Consider the following 21,528-nt stretch of genomic DNA (forward strand, 5'->3'; position numbering starts at 1 on the left):
TATAAAGATACATAAAATATTAAAATATAAAAATTTTATACATTAATTTGTGCAATCATTTTAAGTTAGCTAAGAAATTCACCGGATGTAGGAAATCGTCTGGAATTGTTCGCCCGAACGAAAAAGGCCTGGAGTACAAAGAGCTAAATTTAATTGTATTTTCTTGAAATATTCGGTTAGTTAATTCCAATAAATCGTCGATTGCGCATAAAAAATTGTATATAAAAATATTGTTGAAACTTATTAACTATAAACAATTAAAATTTGTAAGAAATAAGGAGAGACTTTATATCCATTATGTTGTTTCGCTTTGTTTAAACAAATTTAAATTGAATTATATTGATTTCATAATCAATATAATGTTTTAAGTTTAGAAGAGGATGAATTGAAACTTTATATTTATAGATATGATTATTTAGATATATTTTATATTTCTTTTGAGCGATTTTATTAAATAAAACATAAAATTTTTTAATTAATATTTTAATTTTATTATATTATTAATATTTAAGAGATTGTAGAATGAATAAATAAAATAATGATACAAAAAAACCGAAATTGATATGCAAAATATCATTGATATCCAAAAATATTGAAATATCCGTAAAATGGAGATTGAGATAATTTTTGAGCAATATTTTTCTTTACTTTCATTACTGCTATATTTAATATTTAAAAGGTTATAAAATGAATAAATAAAATAATGATACAAAAAAATTAATATAGAAGGTTCCAAAAATGTTGGAACATCTCTAAACTGGAGATTCCTAAAATAATTTTAAGCAATATTTTCCTTTACAAAAAATATTCATCATAGCTGAACATGATCAAATCTAAATAACATATCTCGAAAAAAATGTGAATGTGTTGAATATTGTATTTATTTATTTATTCATTATTCGTGATATAATATAATATAATTTATCAATTATCAATATAATTTTTTTATCAATAAAAAAATTTTTGTTATATTCAATAAACTTTCTTCGATTATTTATATTCAATTATAACTTAAAAAATATAAATAAAAAATAAAATAAATAAGTCTAACTTTACTAATATTTTTATATATCAACTTTTATATTTGCTATCAATTTTTCAAAGATATACTCTCACGAATATATTAACGGTCTATATGCAAATATAAATCTCAAGAATGTAGAATTGTTAATTAAACATATTAATTATGTTTTCAATGAACAATAATGAAAAAATAAATAAATCGAATTAATTTGATTTTTAGAAAAAAGAAATTATATATTTTTTATTAAAAATGAATTTGTAAAAATATAAGTTTTGAATAAAAAAAAAATGAATGAAATTGAGTTTTTTGAGTAAACAAAAAATCGTCCTATAAAAATACATCACAAAAAAAAAAAGAAAAAAATGAAAAGAAGCAAATTATATTTATTTAGTTATCTTTATATAAATTTTTCTAACACTCATACATTTTTTTAAATCGAAGATTTTAAATTATTAAAAAATTATTACTCATTATTTTAAAATCTTAAGTTAATTAATGTTCTTAAAAATTAAATAAGAAATACAAAAAATGCAAATGAAATAATAAATTTGTTTAATTAACAAATTAATATTGAAATTGATTATTTTTTCCCATATTTTTTTCTCCTTTCTTTCTTTATTTTTTATTTTTTCAAAATTATTTAAATTATTAAAATTATCCAAAAAGATAATCTCACTTTAGATTATAAGTGTGAGTTAAAACAAATTTGATTTTAATTTATATTTGATGAATGAAAAATGCATAAATATTATAATTGATGTAATAATACATATGCACATACAAATACATGTACGTAATTGAGCGCACTCGTTATATATGTATAAAACACATTTAATACGCAAATTAACATATATCACTTCAAAAGAAAAAAGATATAATTAACCAACATATTCGCAACAAGCCATATGCAAGAATTAATTTTAGTACCTGATGACTCCAGTATAATCTGTAAATCAAACATTCAATCATGAACTGGAATTATTAATTATTAGAATTAAAAAAAAAATCAAATTGGTTATTAATTAAATTTACCTTTGCCATTTAATACGTGCTTGTGGAAGAGTATCTAAAGAATCTTTTATGAGATAAATACGAAGTCCTCGCACATACGTTCGAAAGTAATGATCCCAATCAACTTGAGTAATATCACAAGCAAAATTTTCACGATCTTCTTCTGATAGTTTATTTATTAACACTTTAACATTATCGTTCGCAAATTTCCATTCTTTGACAGTAAAATAATTGATTACACTCATAAATTTATGTATCTTTTTATAAACTTTTAACATCCTTTCAAAAAATTAAAAAAAAAGAATAAAAGAATAAAAAAAAATGAAATAAAAGGAAAAAATAAAAATTTATTACCTAGGTTGTTTTCCTAAACAGATCATGACTGTGTCGATTAAAAGTGCTGGCAATAAATGTAATAAATAGACATAGATCAAATGAATAATCTTGTATTTGTTATTTCGAAAGCTATAATACCATATAGCTCTACTCGTGGGAAATTCAAGTCCATATTTTTCAGATAAAACTTTCAATTCATCATATGTTATAGGATTATCTTTTGAAACATAATTGTAAACCGGTATATCATTTTTTTCTTTTTTACTAATTGTAGATCTGTAAATGTAGATAAAGATTTAAATAAATAAATCACGCATGAGAAAAAAGGGAAAATGTTATGGGAGATTGAAATCAAATATCAGATAGAAAAATTTTAATTTCATATCTCACTTTCGACGATCCGCTACATCCCAAGCGGAAACTATTAAAGCATTTACTGCTAAATCTCCAGGAACGACATTGGCTTGTATAGATCCATCGCAATGAATTGATCGTAAAATTCCAGTACCAGCTCCAGCCGCAACACCCGTTGGTCCGTATAGATTATCAATCCATCCTTGAATTGGTTCACGATATGTTGATATTACTGAAAATTCAATACTCAATTAATTATATTCTATTTATATTTGACCGATATCCTCCTTTCTCTATATTTTCTTTATACTTTATACTTTTATAATAGATATGTTGCTATTTTCATATCATTTTTTTTCCCAATAATGTTATTATATTTTACTTCTACTTAAAATAAACACGATATGAATCAAAATATATATTCGTTATTATATACAAAATATTATATTTATAAGACACTTTTAGAAATTTAATTCTATAAAATAAATTTATAACTCTATAAGTTTAATTCTAAAAGCCAAAATAAATGCAAGAGTTGATATATAAAAATGTCAATTGAAATTCATTAATTTTAAGTTATAAACAATTAAAATTGCGTTAGATAAAGCTAGACAAAGAGAATCTGTTTTTATTACACAGCTATTGCATTCTATTTCCGCTTTACTTCATCTAATATAGGCTTAATTGTTTGTAATTTAAAATAAATAAATTTTAACCAATATTTTTATATATTAACTTTTATATTTATTTCTCTAAAATTGATTCTTTAAAGATATCCTATGAATATATTTATATATTATATGCAAAATATCTAAATATCTAAATGTAGTGAATTTAAATATAAAAAATGAATATGAAGAAAAAAATAATTTTTCTGCAAATTGAATTGCATATGTTTATAAATGATGCTATATACTCTTTATCCGTAAAAATATTAATTGTGTAAAATTATATACTCTTTGGAATTATTAAACTTTTATTTAAAACATTTTTCTAAAACATTATCTATAATTTGAATACATATTTGAATAAATCGATTGAATAAGACATATATATCTTATATATTTTGTATATATATATGTAAAATATAAAAAGTAATTATGAGAGTAAAGAAATTTGAAACAAATTAAAAAGACGATTGGAATGACCAGAAAATCATTTAAAATCATGGATGATATTAAGCATTATATTTGTAAATTACTAACCAATGGCAGGTCGAAATATTCCAATAGGCAATTCGCCGGCCTCTTTTACAATAACACTTTCTGCTATTGCTTTTGTGAAAGTGTATGTATTCGGCCATGCACCTAATAATCTGTAGGAATTAAATTATTATAACATAAATAAATATAATGAAAAAAAAATGAACAAATCGAATATAATTTTGATTATTTCGAATTCAATTATTATATTGTTTAAATTATATAATTGTTTAAAAAAATTTCTTACTTCGGAGTAATATCTTCAACCAATTTATCGTCCATGTAATCAATGATTGTTACTAACTTGTGCGCATCCATTGGTGCTTCGTATATTTTTTCTTCAATAAGATCATGCGGGCAATTGGCATATGCAGTCGACACATGAACAAACGACTGAAAATTTCGTTTATTATTATTAAATTTGTTTTACGATATAATTATAATTTCAATAAATTATACATATAGATATTTATTTAGTTATTTACACATATGTAAATAACTTACCTTCAAATATGATATTTCCTTGCAAAGATCTATCATTTCTTTGGGACTACGAACATTAATAGGTACAGCGAGTTTCATTTTCTCGTCAAATCTGACCGTAGCCGCAACGTGAAAAACGATAGAAACTTCTCGCGTTATCATTTGTCTGTCCGCGGAAGACAACCCGAGACCAGGTTGAACACAGTCTCCGGCTATCGCAACTATTTGATATCGAAATTTTGGATGCTTTTCTTTTAATTTATTGAATAGCTAAGCAAAAAATTGATCATTAATAATAGTATTTATATATGATCGATCTTTATAGTTTTAATTATGAGTTTGTTAATTTATTTATAAATTTTCATATAGATATAATATATTGTTATAATATATATATATATAATATATATATATATATGATTATTATAAATATAAATATATGTATGTATATCTTCATGGATTATGTCTATAAAAGAATTAATTATGAAAAAAATTGCAAAGTTAGAAAAGATATTAAAAAAATAATAGAGTATATATATAGTTGATAAATAAGTGAAGAAGAAAAAAAATAGATCATAATCGATCTTGTGTCGAGGAAAAGCGAATATCATGATCGATAGTGTCGGAAAGAAAAACAGTGCTTGGAAAAATATTTAGTCGAAAAATTTAATAAAAAAATAAAAGAATGTAAACAAACTATATAAAAATGTGAAAAGATGAAGATGATAGAAGATAGAAAATGCAAAAAAATGAAAAAAGAAAAAAGAAATAGAAAAAAAAAAATAATAGAAATTTTTACCGGATCATCAAAAAGTTCTTCGATACGTTGATGCATATCTTTGCCTTTCTTCGGACGTACTAACATATAAATAAATGAAATTCCAGGACATTCCCGGAGGAGTTTTTCGATCAGAATTTTGCCCATAAATCCGGTACCACCAGTAACGAAAATGCTTTGTCCATTATAGAAGTTCTGAATAGGACTGAGTGAAGATTTTTCCAAAATCAAATCACAACCATTACTTTCAGTCAAACGTTCCATTGGGCTATCGTTTATTTTGCAACTCTTATCTGATACTATTGCTTCTTGACCACACGGTTCTACCAAAACTTCCACCATCGTGTTCGTTGCGTGATGTTTCGAAGTAAATGATCAAACAACTAAAGAAAACAAATCAGAAAAGAGAAGAAAATTAATACGCGTGATATTACACGTCAACTGTAAGATGTTAATCTGAAATCTACTATTCGTTCCACACCGCAGTTCGAACTCTCGCGGTTGCTAGTGTGAGAGAAACCGCATATATCGTCACGGAGTGAAAGTTGATCATGAACTTGGTCGCAGCGTCTTTTACCATGTTCCAAATCCAAATCGAAAGTCATACTGCCAATCGGCAGTTTGCCCTCATCATTTCACTATAAAAGATCGTTCCAAATTCGATTCTTATGATTTTAATGTAATGTAATTATATTAATAATGTATATTATATATTATATATATTTTATTATTTTATAATTTAGAGTTTTAAGGTAATCTTTAAAGATGCTATTATGCAAAATTAGTTATATTAGAAACGTTTTCTTTGTCTATTTAAATCATTAATTCTTTTTATTTCCTCGGTAAATGTTAAAATAATTAGTTTCAGAAATATTAAAAAATTATATAAAATTCTTATCTATTAAATAAAATTATTATCTATTGAAATAGTATCACAAAACCCAAAAATTCATTCGTTTTTTCAAAAATTCCATTTTTCGAAATTTTTGGTATATATCTTCACATTTGTTGATCAATTTTTGATATTTCATTATTAGCAATCTCCTTTTTATAAAGATGGAAATCAAATAGTACAAAAATGAAAATGTTATTCAGAAGGAGATACTATTATAGTTGATTCGAAATTTCATGGAATTAGAATTTTAAATTATAATTAACTAATAATTTATGAAATAATATGCAATTTTTGTTTATCATTCTTGGAATCAATGAAAATATTTCGTGATTATGCAAAGGTCTATATTCAAAGAAATACTACTCAATAATGATATCCGTAAATATAAATAAATAAATAAATAAATAAATAAATATATATATATATTATATATATATGTATATATATATATATATTATATATATTATATTATATTATATTATATAATTATTTTATTATATTATAATATATTATATTATATAAATTATATTTATATGTACATATCATATAATATACTTGTGAATGTTGTATAAGTAAACTTTAGAAGATTCCTTATTAAATATTCTGTTTGATATGAAAAATTTCAAAGCTCAAAATTTTATTGCTATATGAAAAGTGTTAAATTAATCTGCGTCACAGTTTTATCGAATTCCTATATGATCATCTCATAATCAACCGTTATATCGAATCGTCACAATAAATATCCTACTTATCAAACTTGTTCGTAACTTTTCGATGAATATACATATACATATATTTCAACAAATAATACATTTAAACGATTCCTTCCTGCTGAGCTCGACACGAATTTTAACTGGCGGTAAACTCACAGTGAATGTCTGACGAAGAAAGTTATGATTGAAATACAACTCCGACATAAATTAAAGTTGATACCGAAAATCAGAAAAATAACTTCTTACATTGAAATATCATATACATTTTACTTAGAGTTTCATCCTTTTGCATCATGACAGATATGTTTTTCCATTCTTTTTTCTTTAATATTATTTTTATATGATTATACGAAATGAAGATTATATTATATTTTAGAATCATTAAAAAAAAGGACTGAGTTATTATTAAATACTGAATTGTTTTAATTTTATTCTTCATTCAATTTTATATTTTATTTTACATATGTACTTTATATGAAACATTTCTACCATTAGACATTGATTTGTATCGATTATAGATTATTAATTAAATGTTATGTCTCTATTAATAAAATGAATTTTATAACCAACTAACGATTTGAATATACTATTCAATTTTATATATTTTATATTATAATAATGTCAGGAATAGTAAATTTATATGATAAATCATAACACAATTTCACTGACCTTATCCGTGATATTTCGTGAAATCAATGTCCACACTTTCAAAATATTAAGAAAACAACACCAAGAAATTAAAAAAATAAAAAAGCATAAAAACGGATGAAAAACAAACAATCAAACGATCGAATGAATAGAAGAACAAACAAACACTAGATATACCTTGAAAACTTTCTCCTCACGTGAACCTACCGATTTTTCTCTTATGCCACCTCGAGTATTTTGCAAGCGATATACCTCAGAATTGTCACTCTTGGCATCGTCAGTCTTACTTTTCTTTTCTTCTCCTTCTACTCTGTTTCATCAATTGCCCCTTCTCTTTACCCTTTAACTCTCCTTCCCCTTCCTTAATCGTTCAATCACACGCGGCCCCAGTCAACTACCTCTTTTCTCTTATGCTTTTTACCTTTCATTTCTCTTTGATATTTTTTTATTTCATTTTATTTCAGCTACTTTTGCATTTCAATTCAGATTTTCTTAATCCCTTGATGACACATATGCATAAGCGAAATTTCATTTTTGAACATTTTGTTATAAAAAGAACATTTTGAAGATAAAAAAAATTTTTCTTAATAATCTTATTTAAAAAAAGAAAAGAAGAAAAGCTTACATATACTTAAACTAAATGATTTCAAAATTATTACAGAGTATATTAGTGTTTCATTATTAATTTGTAAGTCAGTATTTTCTTCATTTATCATGAAAATTAATTTTTAGTTTATTTGTTCAAACTATTTACTTTAATTTTTATATTTTTATATTCAATTTTTTATACAATTTTCATTTTACATTAAAGTGTATACTTTTTTTACACAAAAATTAATTGTTATTGTTTTATATAAAATAATGTATAAGTTTCGAACTTTTAAAAATTTTACTTATATATATATATATATAAAATATATATATAATATACATATAATATATATATGTTATATATATATATATATATATATAGAACTTATTTATTTTAATTATATATAGTAATTTTTATTATTTATAGAAAATTCTTTTATTTTATGTAGTATTTTCTAAACATATCTTTTTTAAAAGATATTTTATAATATTGATTAAAAAAGTATAATTTTATTAGTATATACCTCGTTAGTATATACATGAAATATTATGAATAATAATCCTCTTAAAATAACGTCTCTTAATATAAATAATTTTTCAAGTTGATATTAATAATTAATATATTGTTATGGAAATTTTACAATAAAAGTTTTTTGCAATAATTTTTCTTAATATTTATTTCTATCGAAGGAAATAAATTTTTATTTTTTTCATTTTTAATTCAAACTTCAATTGTTATTAAAAAGATTTAATGATTGTTTTAAAAACAAATCGAATGATAAAAATAATATTAATAATTAATAATATTTCAAAATTTAAAAAAAATAGAAATATATAAAAGAAATTTTTAAAAATTGCAATATTAATAATACGGAAGATTAGTCGTTCTATTTGTCACATTTTAATTCATAAAATTCATTTTATCACATTCATGAAATTTGTCCATAAATGTTAGAAATGTAGTTTGTTGATATTATAAATAATTGTTTAATAAAAAATCAAAATGAAAATATTAATAGAAATATTATATACTTATTATTGAAAAATTGAAATTAAGAAATAAAAAAAAAATAATGGAAAAAAGGAAGAGAAAGCGCTAGAAAGACAAGAGACTTAGATACTTACAAAAAAGATTTCGATTATCTGAAATATTCATTTCAGCATTTGAATCAATATGAGAGTTTGTATATCTTCATTCATATGTTTTAAAATAATTTAATAATAATTATTAAATTCATAAATAGATATCTTAATTACAAAACATTCATTAGCGAACAATAATTTCTGCAAATATTGCAAAATTTATATGTGTGTGTATATGTATATATATATATGTGTCTCAACAAATAAATAACAAATATCTTGTTATATAAATTTATTATAATATCATAAATCTTTTTTTGAATATATTGAACACATATCTTTCATTATATATATAATTTATTATAATATATTTTTTATCTAACGTTTAAAATAAAAAGAGACGATTAAAAGTAAATCGCGCCATTATTCGCTTACGCGTACGTTTTTTCTGGTATGTGACGTATTCTGTGACAATCTGCTTATTCAGCTGTAGAAAGAATAATAACCTCCTACTAGAAATATTGCTTCGTAATATATAATTAATATAATTAATCATTAATAATTACACAGACCAATTACTATATATATTTGTATATTGTATATTATGTATAACATTATATATACTATATAATAATATATTTTTGTATAAGAATGTATAAAATAAAAAATACAAACAAAATATTTGTTTAGAAAAGATGGAAATAATTTGTATAATAAATGAGAAAAATTCGTTTGAAAATAGTTAAAGAAAAGAAAGATCCAACGACGAATCATTGCGAGTCATGATATTGTATGTTTAAAAAGAACTATATTTCGTAATAGATAAACAAATTAACATGATTAACATGATGCAAACTAACATGTTCTGCAAGCATATAATTCGTCATGCAAATTCGAACGTAGCTGTGAAAAAACATTGCTTTTTGTCACGATTATCAGGCTATTCTTGTGGAATTATGTGTATTTGCACAAAGATGGATACTTTTTAAGCGTTATATGAACATACTAGAAGCTACTTTTTTATAATCAGATACGTCAATATAATTTGCATATTTACGATACATTTCATATTTTATATTTGCAAAACATATATTATTAACACATAATAAATGTCACAGATTCATGCAATTTTTCTTAATTAATAATGTATAAAAACAAAAAATTATAAATATTAATTGCTACAATATTTAATATCTTTTTAAGAATTATACATATATGGACGGAACATGGGGCACTGGCATTAAAACGATTTTTCATAGAAGACATTTGCAAGGTCACTTAAAGCAAGGCACACAAACGTCCGTTATGTAAGATTATTCCTATAAGCTTAAGATTTCAGGTATGTGCGTTTCTCGTAGTTTATATATATTTATGTATGACGGACATATACATAGAAAAGAAAAAGAGAGATGGAGCATGCTCACATGTAGATGTATATATGACATATACGCGATTGCACATGTATATATTTTCAAAGAAATAGCATAAAAAGAGATGGTAAAAAAGAATGGAAGAAGAATGTGTCTGTATTTGCGTGTATGTAATGTACACGGAACAAACAAAACGTCAGCATGAAATTGATATTTGCTGAATATAGATAATCGTAAAAATGTGCGTAAAAATAAAAAAAAATAAAGAAGAGAGAAAAAAAAAGAGTTTAATATTTATCAAAAATGGAAAGTCTAGAAATTTAACAAATTCATCTCTAATTATAAATATTAAGCATGAAAAATGATTTTCATTTTTTTTTTCATTAGGCACGTATAATTGTTAATGAAATCATTGACGTTATCACGCTAATATGTAGCGTGCTGATGGTAGATAATAGTCATCTTCAATAGTATTTATCTGTCGTTCCACGAATGGCAAACTTCCGTTTAGAGAATAAGAATATTCGGAATTCCAATCACGATGAAAAATATTTTCTAATTGTTGCCTAAGATTGTCCAAAGTTTGATCGCCGATTGTCTCAAATACTGTACCTATACCTAATGCATTAATAACGAATTTTATATATTTTATTCATGAGTAAATGTTCAAATAGAATAAGAGAAAAGAAAAAAGAAAAAAAAAAACAATTGCCTGCTGTGTTTATGAAATAATCGCCAGACCAGTTGCTTGTACCTATATATGCAGTTGCATCAGTCACCATATATTTATTATGATTTACTCTTGAAAATGGTATTTTATCAAAATCAGGATTAGTAGGAACTACAAATCTTTTCTGAAAAATAAAATCAATATAAATGCAATATCATGTATAAAATATGAATATAATTATACTATAGAAATATACGAAATGTAAACAAATATAAATGCAAAAACTGACCACTTCGATTTTCACACCTGTGTAACTATCTGTTAATTCCACAAGAGATTTCAAAAAAGGAATCTCTAATTTACTCGAATATTTCCATGATGATATTAACAATCGTATATGTATTTTACGTTCGATTGCTGCAGTTCTCAATGCATCGTCTATTATCGGCCAATATCTGTATCATATGGATAAAGATATGAATAAAGAGTCAAATGTTAAATTTATAATATAGAAATACTTATGTCCAAAATTAAATTAAAGAAATATTTTCATGCAAAAATTGCTGATATTTAAACTATTATAACTTTATAAAAAGAAATCATACAACAATCATTTTAAATCTATATGAATTAAATTTTTTTAAAAATTAAATTCATTTTTTATTACAAATACAATGCGAAATCTTGAAGTTTTTTTTTTCTAAAATTTTACGAATTCTACAACGTTCAAAAAATTTTTTACGATTCATTAAATATTATTTTATATAGAAAAATCTTTCCTTTACAACGAATTCTGAAAACTATTTATAATTTTTTTTTACTGTTTTATCGCACTTTAAATGAAAATTAGATTGCCGGCCATAATCCAAAGTATAGTTACTTAAGTAAACAAGTATTGGAACTGAGCACATACTTAAATTTAATAATTTATATCTTTGTTAGTTTTGAGCTCAAACTTGTTTTTTTTGATAGATTTGTAATATATATATATATTTGTATATATATATTGTTTATATACAATATATTATTTATATATTATTTAATTAATTTAATTATTTAACTAACTTATTTATTATTAATGCATATACAACTATAAACGAAATAAAATAATATTAAAAATAAAATGGTAATATTAATATAATATTTTATAATAATTAATTAATTAATTATTTAATTAATTTTAATATTTAATTAATATAAGTTAAAAAAAATCGTAACTTGTAATGTTATTTGCATTACAAATATTTGGACTTAATATTTTACATGTTTTACTATAAATTTTTAAAGTATAATCCGAATATTTTTGTGACATAAAAAATGATTAAGATTCCATTTAATTTTTAATATTATTTTATCATATTAAATAAAATAACATATGCATATATAAATACACATATTTATAAACTAGAATAAATATTCTATCAAAAGAAACAAATTTGAGTTTCTATAATTAATTTTATTATTAATATATTAATTTACAAAAAGAGATCATTAAAATTAAATTTACGTATAAGAGTTTGAATATTTTTGTAAATAAATGTACATCACGAAAAAATTATACGATCGGATTTATAGATACATGTGTGTGTTTTGTATGTACAGAAACGAATATTACTTTTAATTTGAAATTCTTCAATAATAAAAGCAATATTTCAATACACAAGAACGATATCTAGAATATTCATAAAAAAAGAATAATATTTATATAATCCTTTCTGATTTTGCTCTCGTTTAAAATCTAATTTAAGTTTAAAATAATTTTAAATAGATTGTTGTATGATTATTTTTCATATAAAGTTATAATAATTTAAATATATATATATATATATATATATATATATATATATATATATTATAATTATATTTATAGTAAAATATAGTACTATATATACATATATTCAATTATATATTTATTCATGAATACATATAAATATAAAACACATTAAGTATAGACTACATACATATATTAAACACTTACATTAAACACATGTATAATATACAAGATGTATATCCGATCGTGCAAATTTCTCGTTAATATTCTTTGAGTTATGTTTCCAATACCGTAATCCACTTTTCATTTAAAAATGCAATAAAAGAACAAAAAAAAATTGTAGATTAAATTTTCAGAGCTCACTATAAAGAAGAAATTTTATACAAAATAGTTTTAAAACATATCTCAACAAAAATATTTTAAAATCGTAGTTATTTAAATTTATAAAATTTTAGAAAAAAAAAATAAATCTCAATTTTCATACTAATAATAAAAAGAAATCTTTGAAAAAATTAAATTCAAAAATACAAAAGTAGAACAAATTTTCATCTTTTAAAATGATTTCAGATTGATTGTTGTATAATTATTTTTTATAAAATTATAATAGTTTAAATATTAACAATTTTTCGATGAAAATTTAATTCCTTAATTCTGCATCTGAGTATACTACATAAAGTATTATACATGCATATATTCAATTTTATATACTCATATCTATTAATACAAATAAAATATAAATAAGTAAATTAACAAGTATCAATAATTATATTGATAAATACATACTTTATTTTAGGTGTATATACAGTCAATGGGAAATAATCCATTACAGAAATATAAATAAATTTCTCTGCTCTTTCGATACAATAAAGAATAGCATCCACATCATTGGTTCTACCTTTGGGCGAAAATGGTGGAGGTGAACTCTAAAATACATGGTGTTGTATAATACAAATATTATTTTTTTCTTTTTTTTTTCTTTTATTTAAAATTAGATTTCATATTAAGTATTATTTTCATAGAAATATACTTACAGCGACAAATACTTTATATTTATTGTTCATATAAGTAAAGTTTATTGGATTCTTTAAGTTGATCTTTGTATTAAAAGTGTTTGGCCAAATAGATGGTATTTTACTATTTTCACCTATTGCCCAATAAATCTATAAAATATTATAAAAATTTTAGTTTTAATTTCAAAATATTCATATAAAAAAGTACTATATATTCATATAAAAAAAGAAATAATTTCGATGTAACTGACTTACATCGAAAATCTTAGCATAATCGTTTGCTAGGCAACTGCAATTTAAAACGGTTAAACCAAGCTCTTTTACTTGTGAAAGTGAACGCCAGTCCATATTCGCGGAACCTACATATAGATGTGTTCTGTCAATAAGCCATAATTTTGAGTGAAGTACTCCTCCTCCGAATAATCCCGCGAAGTTTAAACTTTTAACCTATCGAAATTTTATTAACATTTATATAGATAAATTGTTAGTGTCAAGATGTATTTTATTATTAAACATCAATATAACATCACAGTGTGTATATTTACTTTGGAATGTATCTTTCTTTTTTTTTAAAGCAATGCAATTACCTTAGCGTGTGCTTTTTTCATCAAAACCTCTGTATTAATATTCGGACTAATTTGTGATGGCATGTTTTGCGTTATTTTCAACAAAATATTTCGATCTCTTCCCGCTTGGAGAAGCAAACGAAAAATCTCTTCACCCTGAAATATATCATATAATTGAAAAAAAAATACAACTTTTAAATTTAAACTCTATTTATTTATTCTTTATTCAATTTCTTACCTGTTTTGCAGTATCGTCTGAATATACATCTTCTCTTTTCATAGTCCAATAAAACGATGCTATTTCTATTTTTTGCCGTGCTAATGAAATAAGTTTGCTCCAGGAATCATAAGTATTATCAAGGAAAACAGTGTTATTGATGTAATTCATGCCTACTGGTAAAGTTTCTACAAAAGATAAATTACAGCCTTCCATGCAGCTAGAATCGAAATCTAAATCCGTATCATTTAATGCATATTTGTCTGCTGCATGATCTAATAATGGTAATAAAACAACTAGCACAATCAAAATTAATATAACTGTGATTGGAATGCAACTTGGCTTACACCATCCTTGAGCACCTCCCCATCTGTTTCGATAACACATAATACTGACATAAGTAATAAATCATTTCTTTTTTTTATCAATTGTTCTTTATATTTTATTAAAATTGAAATTTATAATAAAAATATATACTAACTTTCCATTCATTATTGGATCATCTGCATCGTTTCTCAACATAAAGCCAGAATGATCCCATAATTCGAAATCATCGTCGGATACGATATTATTACCGTTCGTACTACCACCAGCAGGATTACCATTATTTTCACTGCCGCTAGTATATTTTGAATTCAATTCCAATCTAGCATTTTCCGAAACTGTCTGTGATAAAATTTTATTTTGCATACAGAATAAAAATGTTTGGAATAAAAGGAAAAAAGCCTTACGTAAGTGTACATACGGATAATTTATGTTTAATAAGAGGTGTTCTGTTTTTGCGATGTGGTAATAGAACGACAACATCTTGATCTTTGTTTTGATCTTTCATATATTTTGAATAAGATTTGATTGTGGTAGTTCCTTTATTTGTAGAAGAAGCTGCCAATCGTGTTGAATCTTCATCACTGTTTAAACATTTGGAATATGCAATATTTCTTACATTATTGTTTCCACCATACGAAATATTATGCGTGTTGTTTACCTTTTAAATCAAATTTCATCAATTAATAAAATTGTACACAAGTTAATTAATTAAAATAATTTAAAAAATTAATTAATAAATAGAATATAATAAATAAAGTAAGGAAATAAGGAAAGAAAAAATATCCAAATATATATACACAAGCGTATGCACATAAATTTACAAAATAAAAATAGAAACAAAAGAAACTCTAGATTTATATAATTCTATTAAACTTACTTGTACTAAAATATGACAAGCTTGAGATGCGATTTGAAAAAGACCATCTTGTAAGTTGTGTCCAGCATGTTCAATATTTTCGGAACGATTGCTTCCTTTCCAAGTAAAAAAAGACATTGCGATGCATCTACTACGAATGTTTCTATAAAAAAATTATTTGTAGAACTTGTACAAATAAAAAAAAAAAACAATGAACGAAACATTTACAGTCAATTTACAATACTTTTCAAGTTGGAACCACAATAGCGTCAAAAAAATGAATGTTACATTCATCTTTTTAAAATATTTTATTTATTTTTGTTATTTACTTTTACAATGAATAGTATAATATCCACTTTTTTTAATTCTTATGTTAGTTAAAAATATTTATGATAACCGATTTAAAATATGTATGACTATATATATATTTATGAATATTATGTTACTTGTATATTATTAATATCAATTTCAAGTTTTTAATCAATTATTTTTATGATTTTTTTTTAAATTATTTTTGAAATAAAAATAATTTTAAAGGATTGAAAATATGATCTGTTATAATATAAATAAATACATCATCTCATTACTTTTTATTTATTTGATTATTCATTTAAAACTTGAATAATAATAATAAAGAATAAAAAAGAATATTTCTTTAAAAAAAAATCGGTGAATACATGTTTATGCACACGAACAATTAAGTATTTATAATAATATATTGAGATTAAATTTAATAAAAATATATTGTAATGAAAAAAATTTTCAGTAACTAATAATTTATATACATATAAATTGTAAGCTTTGCATTCGTTAACCTGTCTTTTTAAGTAACTACTTACTTAGAATGTATTTTACGAAGTGAATAAAGTCGATCGAAAAATGATGTTTGCTTCACGACGGACTTGCGCTCAAAAGCTTTCTGTGACCTAGATAGTCTTTTTAAGTTTCAAAATAATATTTTTTCATATTGATACTAATCATTTCATTTTTTTTGCATTAATTTTATTAAAACTCTATTGGCACAGTGAATTGTATTAATTTGTATATACTTTATAAGTTTTCATTGTATGTATTTTTTTTTAAATAGAAAAAAGAAATAAAATGTACATTTAACTTAGTTATATATATATATATATATATATATATACTAAATGTATAAGAACATTTAAAAAGAATTATTAAATGTTTTTCTTTTTTTAATTTTTTTATTTTTTTTTCGATAATTCTTTTATTATTATTTTTATCGTTTTTATTTGAACTTTAAAAAAAAACAGAAATAAAAAGACTGGAAAAAAAGTAAATTGATAAAAATAAGAAAAAGTAATTTTAATAATATGGATGGAAAATCTCATAATTTTTATTTTTATAATTGAATACCATCAATAATAATAAACTGATATTGAAAAAATTCTTGAAAATCTATATATTCGCTATTTTTACATGTACAAAATTTTGAAGAATTTGTCTTATACATTTATATATATGTATATATATAAGTTTACTTCAATATCATATTCAAATAAATGATCAATAGAAAACAATATGGTATTAAATAAATAGAATATAAATAATAATTTGCTGTGTTTGTAAAAAATTTTTGTTAAAGAAATAAAGATTTTTTATGAAGTTCAAAAAAATATCAATTCTTTATTTAATAATATTGTATATGAACTGAGAACTATTACACGATCCAATATTTGATATAATGATTTTAAATATAAATTGTATCTATTTCAATTATATTTATTTATCACTCAAGATATATATTGATAAGTATTTATTTAAATAATTTTTATATATATCATAATTTTTTATCTATATTAATAAAATATTCTAAATAAATTTATTTGAATAATAACCAATACCATATATCACATACACTATATTATTAAAAAAAAAAATGAAAAAGTTCCATTTATCTATCTTATAGCAATCTTGAAAATATTTTGATGAACATAAATGCATGTTTTATTCCTATTTAATAAAAAAGAAAAAATTGATATTAATATACGTATATTATAATAATTTTAATAAATAAACTATAAATAATACATAACTATACATTCATAAAAATGCAAAACGAATGAATACTTATAAACAATATTATTTATAATATTAATTACGAAAGAGTCAGTTTATTCTTCTGCTATTATTGTTTAAGAAAACACTGTGATTACTCGCAACTCAAAATAATTAAAAACAATATATTGTAAACTAATAATAATTTATTTTTGTCTGATATATAGAAGTAATATATAAAAATATTTTACAATGAAAATAAATTTATGTATTTATTCTTGAATTCTTTTCGATAAAATATTTATTATATTTTACAAATATAAACAATTTAGTTAATTTTAATTAATTTATAAGCAATAGTTAATTTAGTTAACTAATTTGATAATAAAATATTAAAAATTAAATATTATAAATATTAAATATTGAAAAATTAAATATTGAAGTAATAACTATTTTTCGTCAAAAAATATTCAGATTCTTTAAAAATTTATAATAAAATAATTAAAATAATTAATTTAATATTTTTTTAATTAATCATAACATTTTGAATAATCAAGAGTTAAGATATTATATCAAAAATATTAGATCATTTTTTATTAACAATATATTTTATATTTTATTTTCATTTTAATTTGTTATTTTAATATATTATATATCTTATGTTGTTTATATTTATTATATATTTATGTTTTTTAGTATGTATTATTATCTTTTATTCATTCGATAGTCCAATTATTAGCATATGGATATTCATATAACTGCATAATATATAATATTTGTTAATTGAATTCATTAACTTAAATGTGAGTTATGAATATTTTTGTAAATATAAAAATTTTTTTTTTATAATTATTTTTCCTGTAACATAATGTAAAAATTTTTCAAATAATAAATCAACAGATTTTTCATGTTCTGAGACTTTATATATTATATAATGTTATAAAAAATTATTACATATAATTTTATAATAGAATATATAAAATAAAAAATAAGGTGACTTATTGTTTGAGAATTACAAAATAAACCAAAGAAAAATACATATTTAATTCACAAGAATATTCAAGAACATTGTATTTTTAAATTAATTGAGGAATCTTATATAAACATTCTCATGCTCAAACTATTGATAAAAAATAACAAAATACACTAAAAAAAAAAGAAATAAATTCATCTAAAATAAGGATAAAATATACAATATATTATTAACTTTTAGAAATAATTTTTAATATTTAATTTTTAGATTACTTAAAATATAATTATAAAATCAAAAAGATATAAAAATCATACTTAATTTTTATAAAAAATTTGCTATTTTATTGTAGATTTTTAAAAAGTCCAAATATTTTTACAATGCAAAAAAATAGTTATAATTTTTATATTTAATTTTTAATATTATTTTATTATCAAGTTAATTAACTAAGTTGGTTATATTTATTGTAAAGTATAATAAATACTTTATTGAAAAAAATAAGTTTGAATTAATTTCTTTTTTAATTAACAAACAAATAATATATATATATATAATCATTAAAATTAAACATATGTAAGTTTGAATATTTTTGTAAGTAAATATACGTATAACACATGATATCAAAAAAGTTAAATGAAATGAAATACTGATTAACATTAAAAAATAATTACTAATTTCTGAAAAACTAGTTTCACTGATATCAATATTGCTATTGATGCATATTATATTTGAAATGAATAACGATTTTATTTCTATTTATTATATTTATATTATATTTACACTTCATTAATTTCAATTCTCAATATCTCTCCTGTGATAAATAAACATTATTTTTCCGAACTGTAGTTATATAGTGTAAATATTTAAAGGATTAAATAAGTATTATAATAAATTTTTTTATCAATTTGTTCAATAATAACATATATAGAAAAATAATAACGTTAAATAAAACGTATATAATTATTTATAAAAATTTTGTTAGATTTTATATTATATATTATAAAAATAATTATGAGTAATAGATGTATTTTATTCAAAGCATGGGAAAATCATAGTTTAAAAGTTATTTAAAAAAAAAAGCTATATTTATATTATATTTATTATTCGAATATAAGTTTTAAATATATAAGTATTTAAAAATTCTATATACATATATAAAGTATGGTTAGGCTAGATTATAATTTTTCGGAAATATAGCTAAATTATATGTAAAAAATGTATGTATATTATTTTAATCAAAATTTGCAATTTTTTATTTACAGGGGAATCTATTCAGAACATCTAAAAAATCTAATTTAATCAATTTACTATAATTATATTACAATTTAATTGCAATTACAAATGCATTTATAATTTCATTTTTAAATATTTATATTCGAACAATGTAACATAATAACTTATGTTACATTATTAACTAACTTATACAATATTTTTTTATAAGTTTCAAATTGCAATTGTTTCATGCTTTAAACAAAGAACATGTTACTCACGTCCTCTTCCTCTACACATATCCAAAATTTCATAAAATTGAGATCACCTTTTGTAAATAATTGTCCAAACAAAATTTACCAAAAAAAAATTGAACAGAATTTATATCAAGCATTAAATTTTCTATTTTATTTTTTATAAAAATGCATGATACCAATTTTTTTGCTTTTATTATGTTTTTGAAGCAATTTATATATTTGTATGAATTTTTTATGAATCAATGAATCAAATAAATGTTCATCACTACACTACAATGTAATAATAAGAATCTTATTTAGATTATATTATAACTAAGCACCAGTTAATATCAAATTATATGAAGACTACCTAGAGAATTGAGATAAATCAAATTATTGTTTTCTTTATAAGTTTATGCTTAGATCATATATACTTATAAGCACAATCTATATAGATTCATAAGTCAAATTGAACAAAGATAATAGGAAAAATGTAACATCACTAGACAAAAGATAATTCAAAATGGTGGACTATCAAACATATGTTAGAAACTGTTACATAAAGTTACATATTTGTAAATATTATTTTGTGAATAATTTTTAAAATTTTATAATTAATTTTAATTATTAATGTTGGTGCAACAAAAATATGCTATATGATAAATTATAAAAAATGATAAAAATGTAATACTCAAAGATATATTTCATAATATCCTATCTCAATCTTGAATCTTATATGAGAAATAAACATTAAAACTATTTTATTTTAAAATCAATAATTACTTACAAAAATAAATAACTTTTTTCTAAATATTATTTTTACTATTTTTTTAAAACTAAAATAAATTATAAAGAAATAATTATAGATTAAATAGATTATTATAAATAGACATCTCAATTAAAATTTCATTTTTTCGAAATTAAATTTATATTTAATAAAAATCTATGTAATTTCTAAAAGATATATATTATATATTATTAATAAACATATTTAAAATTATTTATAATGTTTAAAATTATAAGAATAAAATAAAAATTAGATATAAGATATAATATAATAAAGCAAAATAAAATTTATATTTTTAATAATAATTAATAATAATTAAAATTTTTTTTTTAATTTTCATTTAATTTTCATGATTTTATCTCTACTTCAAGGTAATATCTGAAACTATGTCTATAAATATAT

The 21,528-nt window shown here is 21.2% G+C and overlaps 2 protein-coding genes across 19 annotated transcripts; both read right to left on the minus strand.

The window, feature by feature from the left end:
* Nucleotides 1–1,387: 1,387 nt before the first annotated feature.
* Nucleotides 1,388–7,763, minus strand: LOC100864688 (fatty acyl-CoA reductase wat). Of its 4 annotated transcripts, XM_086916730.1 has the most exons (10): nucleotides 7,466–7,670; nucleotides 5,656–5,826; nucleotides 5,210–5,571; nucleotides 4,432–4,680; nucleotides 4,175–4,320; nucleotides 3,931–4,040; nucleotides 2,762–2,957; nucleotides 2,390–2,647; nucleotides 2,057–2,314; nucleotides 1,388–1,970 (listed from the first exon to the last, which is right to left on the minus strand). In XM_086916730.1, the coding sequence occupies exons 3-10, from the start codon at nucleotides 5,528–5,530 to the stop codon at nucleotides 1,883–1,885; spliced, it is 1,626 nt and encodes a 541-aa protein (XP_086772856.1). In that variant the 5' UTR covers nucleotides 5,531–5,571; nucleotides 5,656–5,826; nucleotides 7,466–7,670; the 3' UTR covers nucleotides 1,388–1,882. The 4 variants fall into 4 exon arrangements, with proteins under 4 accessions (XP_086772856.1, XP_086772853.1, XP_086772854.1 ...); XM_086916727.1 differs by lacking the exon at nucleotides 5,656–5,826 and having other exon boundaries at nucleotides 7,652–7,763; XM_086916728.1 differs by lacking the exon at nucleotides 5,656–5,826 and having other exon boundaries at nucleotides 7,622–7,736.
* Nucleotides 7,764–9,693: 1,930 nt separating this feature from the next.
* LOC100864807 (5'-3' exonuclease PLD3) lies at nucleotides 9,694–20,872 on the minus strand. 15 transcript variants are annotated; one of them, XM_086916714.1, is made up of 13 exons: nucleotides 20,710–20,872; nucleotides 16,745–16,831; nucleotides 15,927–16,068; nucleotides 15,468–15,707; nucleotides 15,204–15,388; nucleotides 14,744–15,113; nucleotides 14,527–14,661; nucleotides 14,195–14,386; nucleotides 13,961–14,089; nucleotides 13,713–13,852; nucleotides 11,448–11,613; nucleotides 11,201–11,342; nucleotides 9,694–11,106 (listed from the first exon to the last, which is right to left on the minus strand). In XM_086916714.1, exons 3-13 carry the CDS (start codon nucleotides 16,041–16,043, stop codon nucleotides 10,910–10,912), a joined length of 2,013 nt encoding a protein of 670 aa, XP_086772840.1. In that variant the 5' UTR covers nucleotides 16,044–16,068; nucleotides 16,745–16,831; nucleotides 20,710–20,872; the 3' UTR covers nucleotides 9,694–10,909. The 15 variants fall into 15 exon arrangements, with proteins under 15 accessions (XP_086772840.1, XP_086772845.1, XP_086772851.1 ...); XM_086916719.1 differs by having other exon boundaries at nucleotides 14,744–15,092; nucleotides 16,745–16,953; nucleotides 20,710–20,790; XM_086916725.1 differs by having other exon boundaries at nucleotides 11,243–11,342; nucleotides 16,745–16,918; nucleotides 20,385–20,748.
* Between the last annotated feature and the right edge of the window lie 656 nt (nucleotides 20,873–21,528).

Source organism: Apis florea, unplaced genomic scaffold (assembly GCF_048593485.1).
Source record: "Apis florea isolate Af1SG1 unplaced genomic scaffold, ASM4859348v1 contig_3803_pilon, whole genome shotgun sequence".
Classification (NCBI taxonomy): domain Eukaryota; kingdom Metazoa; phylum Arthropoda; class Insecta; order Hymenoptera; family Apidae; genus Apis; species Apis florea.

Bases quoted from the DNA above. Each gene is read 5' to 3' on its own strand.
- LOC100864688 (XM_086916727.1), bottom strand. From the start codon at position 5,530: ATGGTGGAAGTTTTGGTAGAACCGTGTGGTCAAGAAGCAATAGTATCA. The intron at 4,681-5,209 runs GTAAAAATTTCT...TTTTTTGCTTAG, and splicing joins AAGAACTTTTTGATGATCCG to CTATTCAATAAATTAAAAGA. The intron at 2,648-2,761 runs GTGAGATATGAA...CTACATTTACAG, and splicing joins GATGTAGCGGATCGTCGAAA to ATCTACAATTAGTAAAAAAG.
- LOC100864807 (XM_086916714.1), bottom strand. From the start codon at position 16,043: ATGTCTTTTTTTACTTGGAAAGGAAGCAATCGTTCCGAAAATATTGAA. The intron at 15,114-15,203 runs GTTAGTATATAT...TACTTATGTCAG, and splicing joins GATCCAATAATGAATGGAAA to TATTATGTGTTATCGAAACA. The intron at 11,614-13,712 runs GTATGTATTTAT...CATATGATACAG, and splicing joins GTATATACACCTAAAATAAA to ATATTGGCCGATAATAGACG.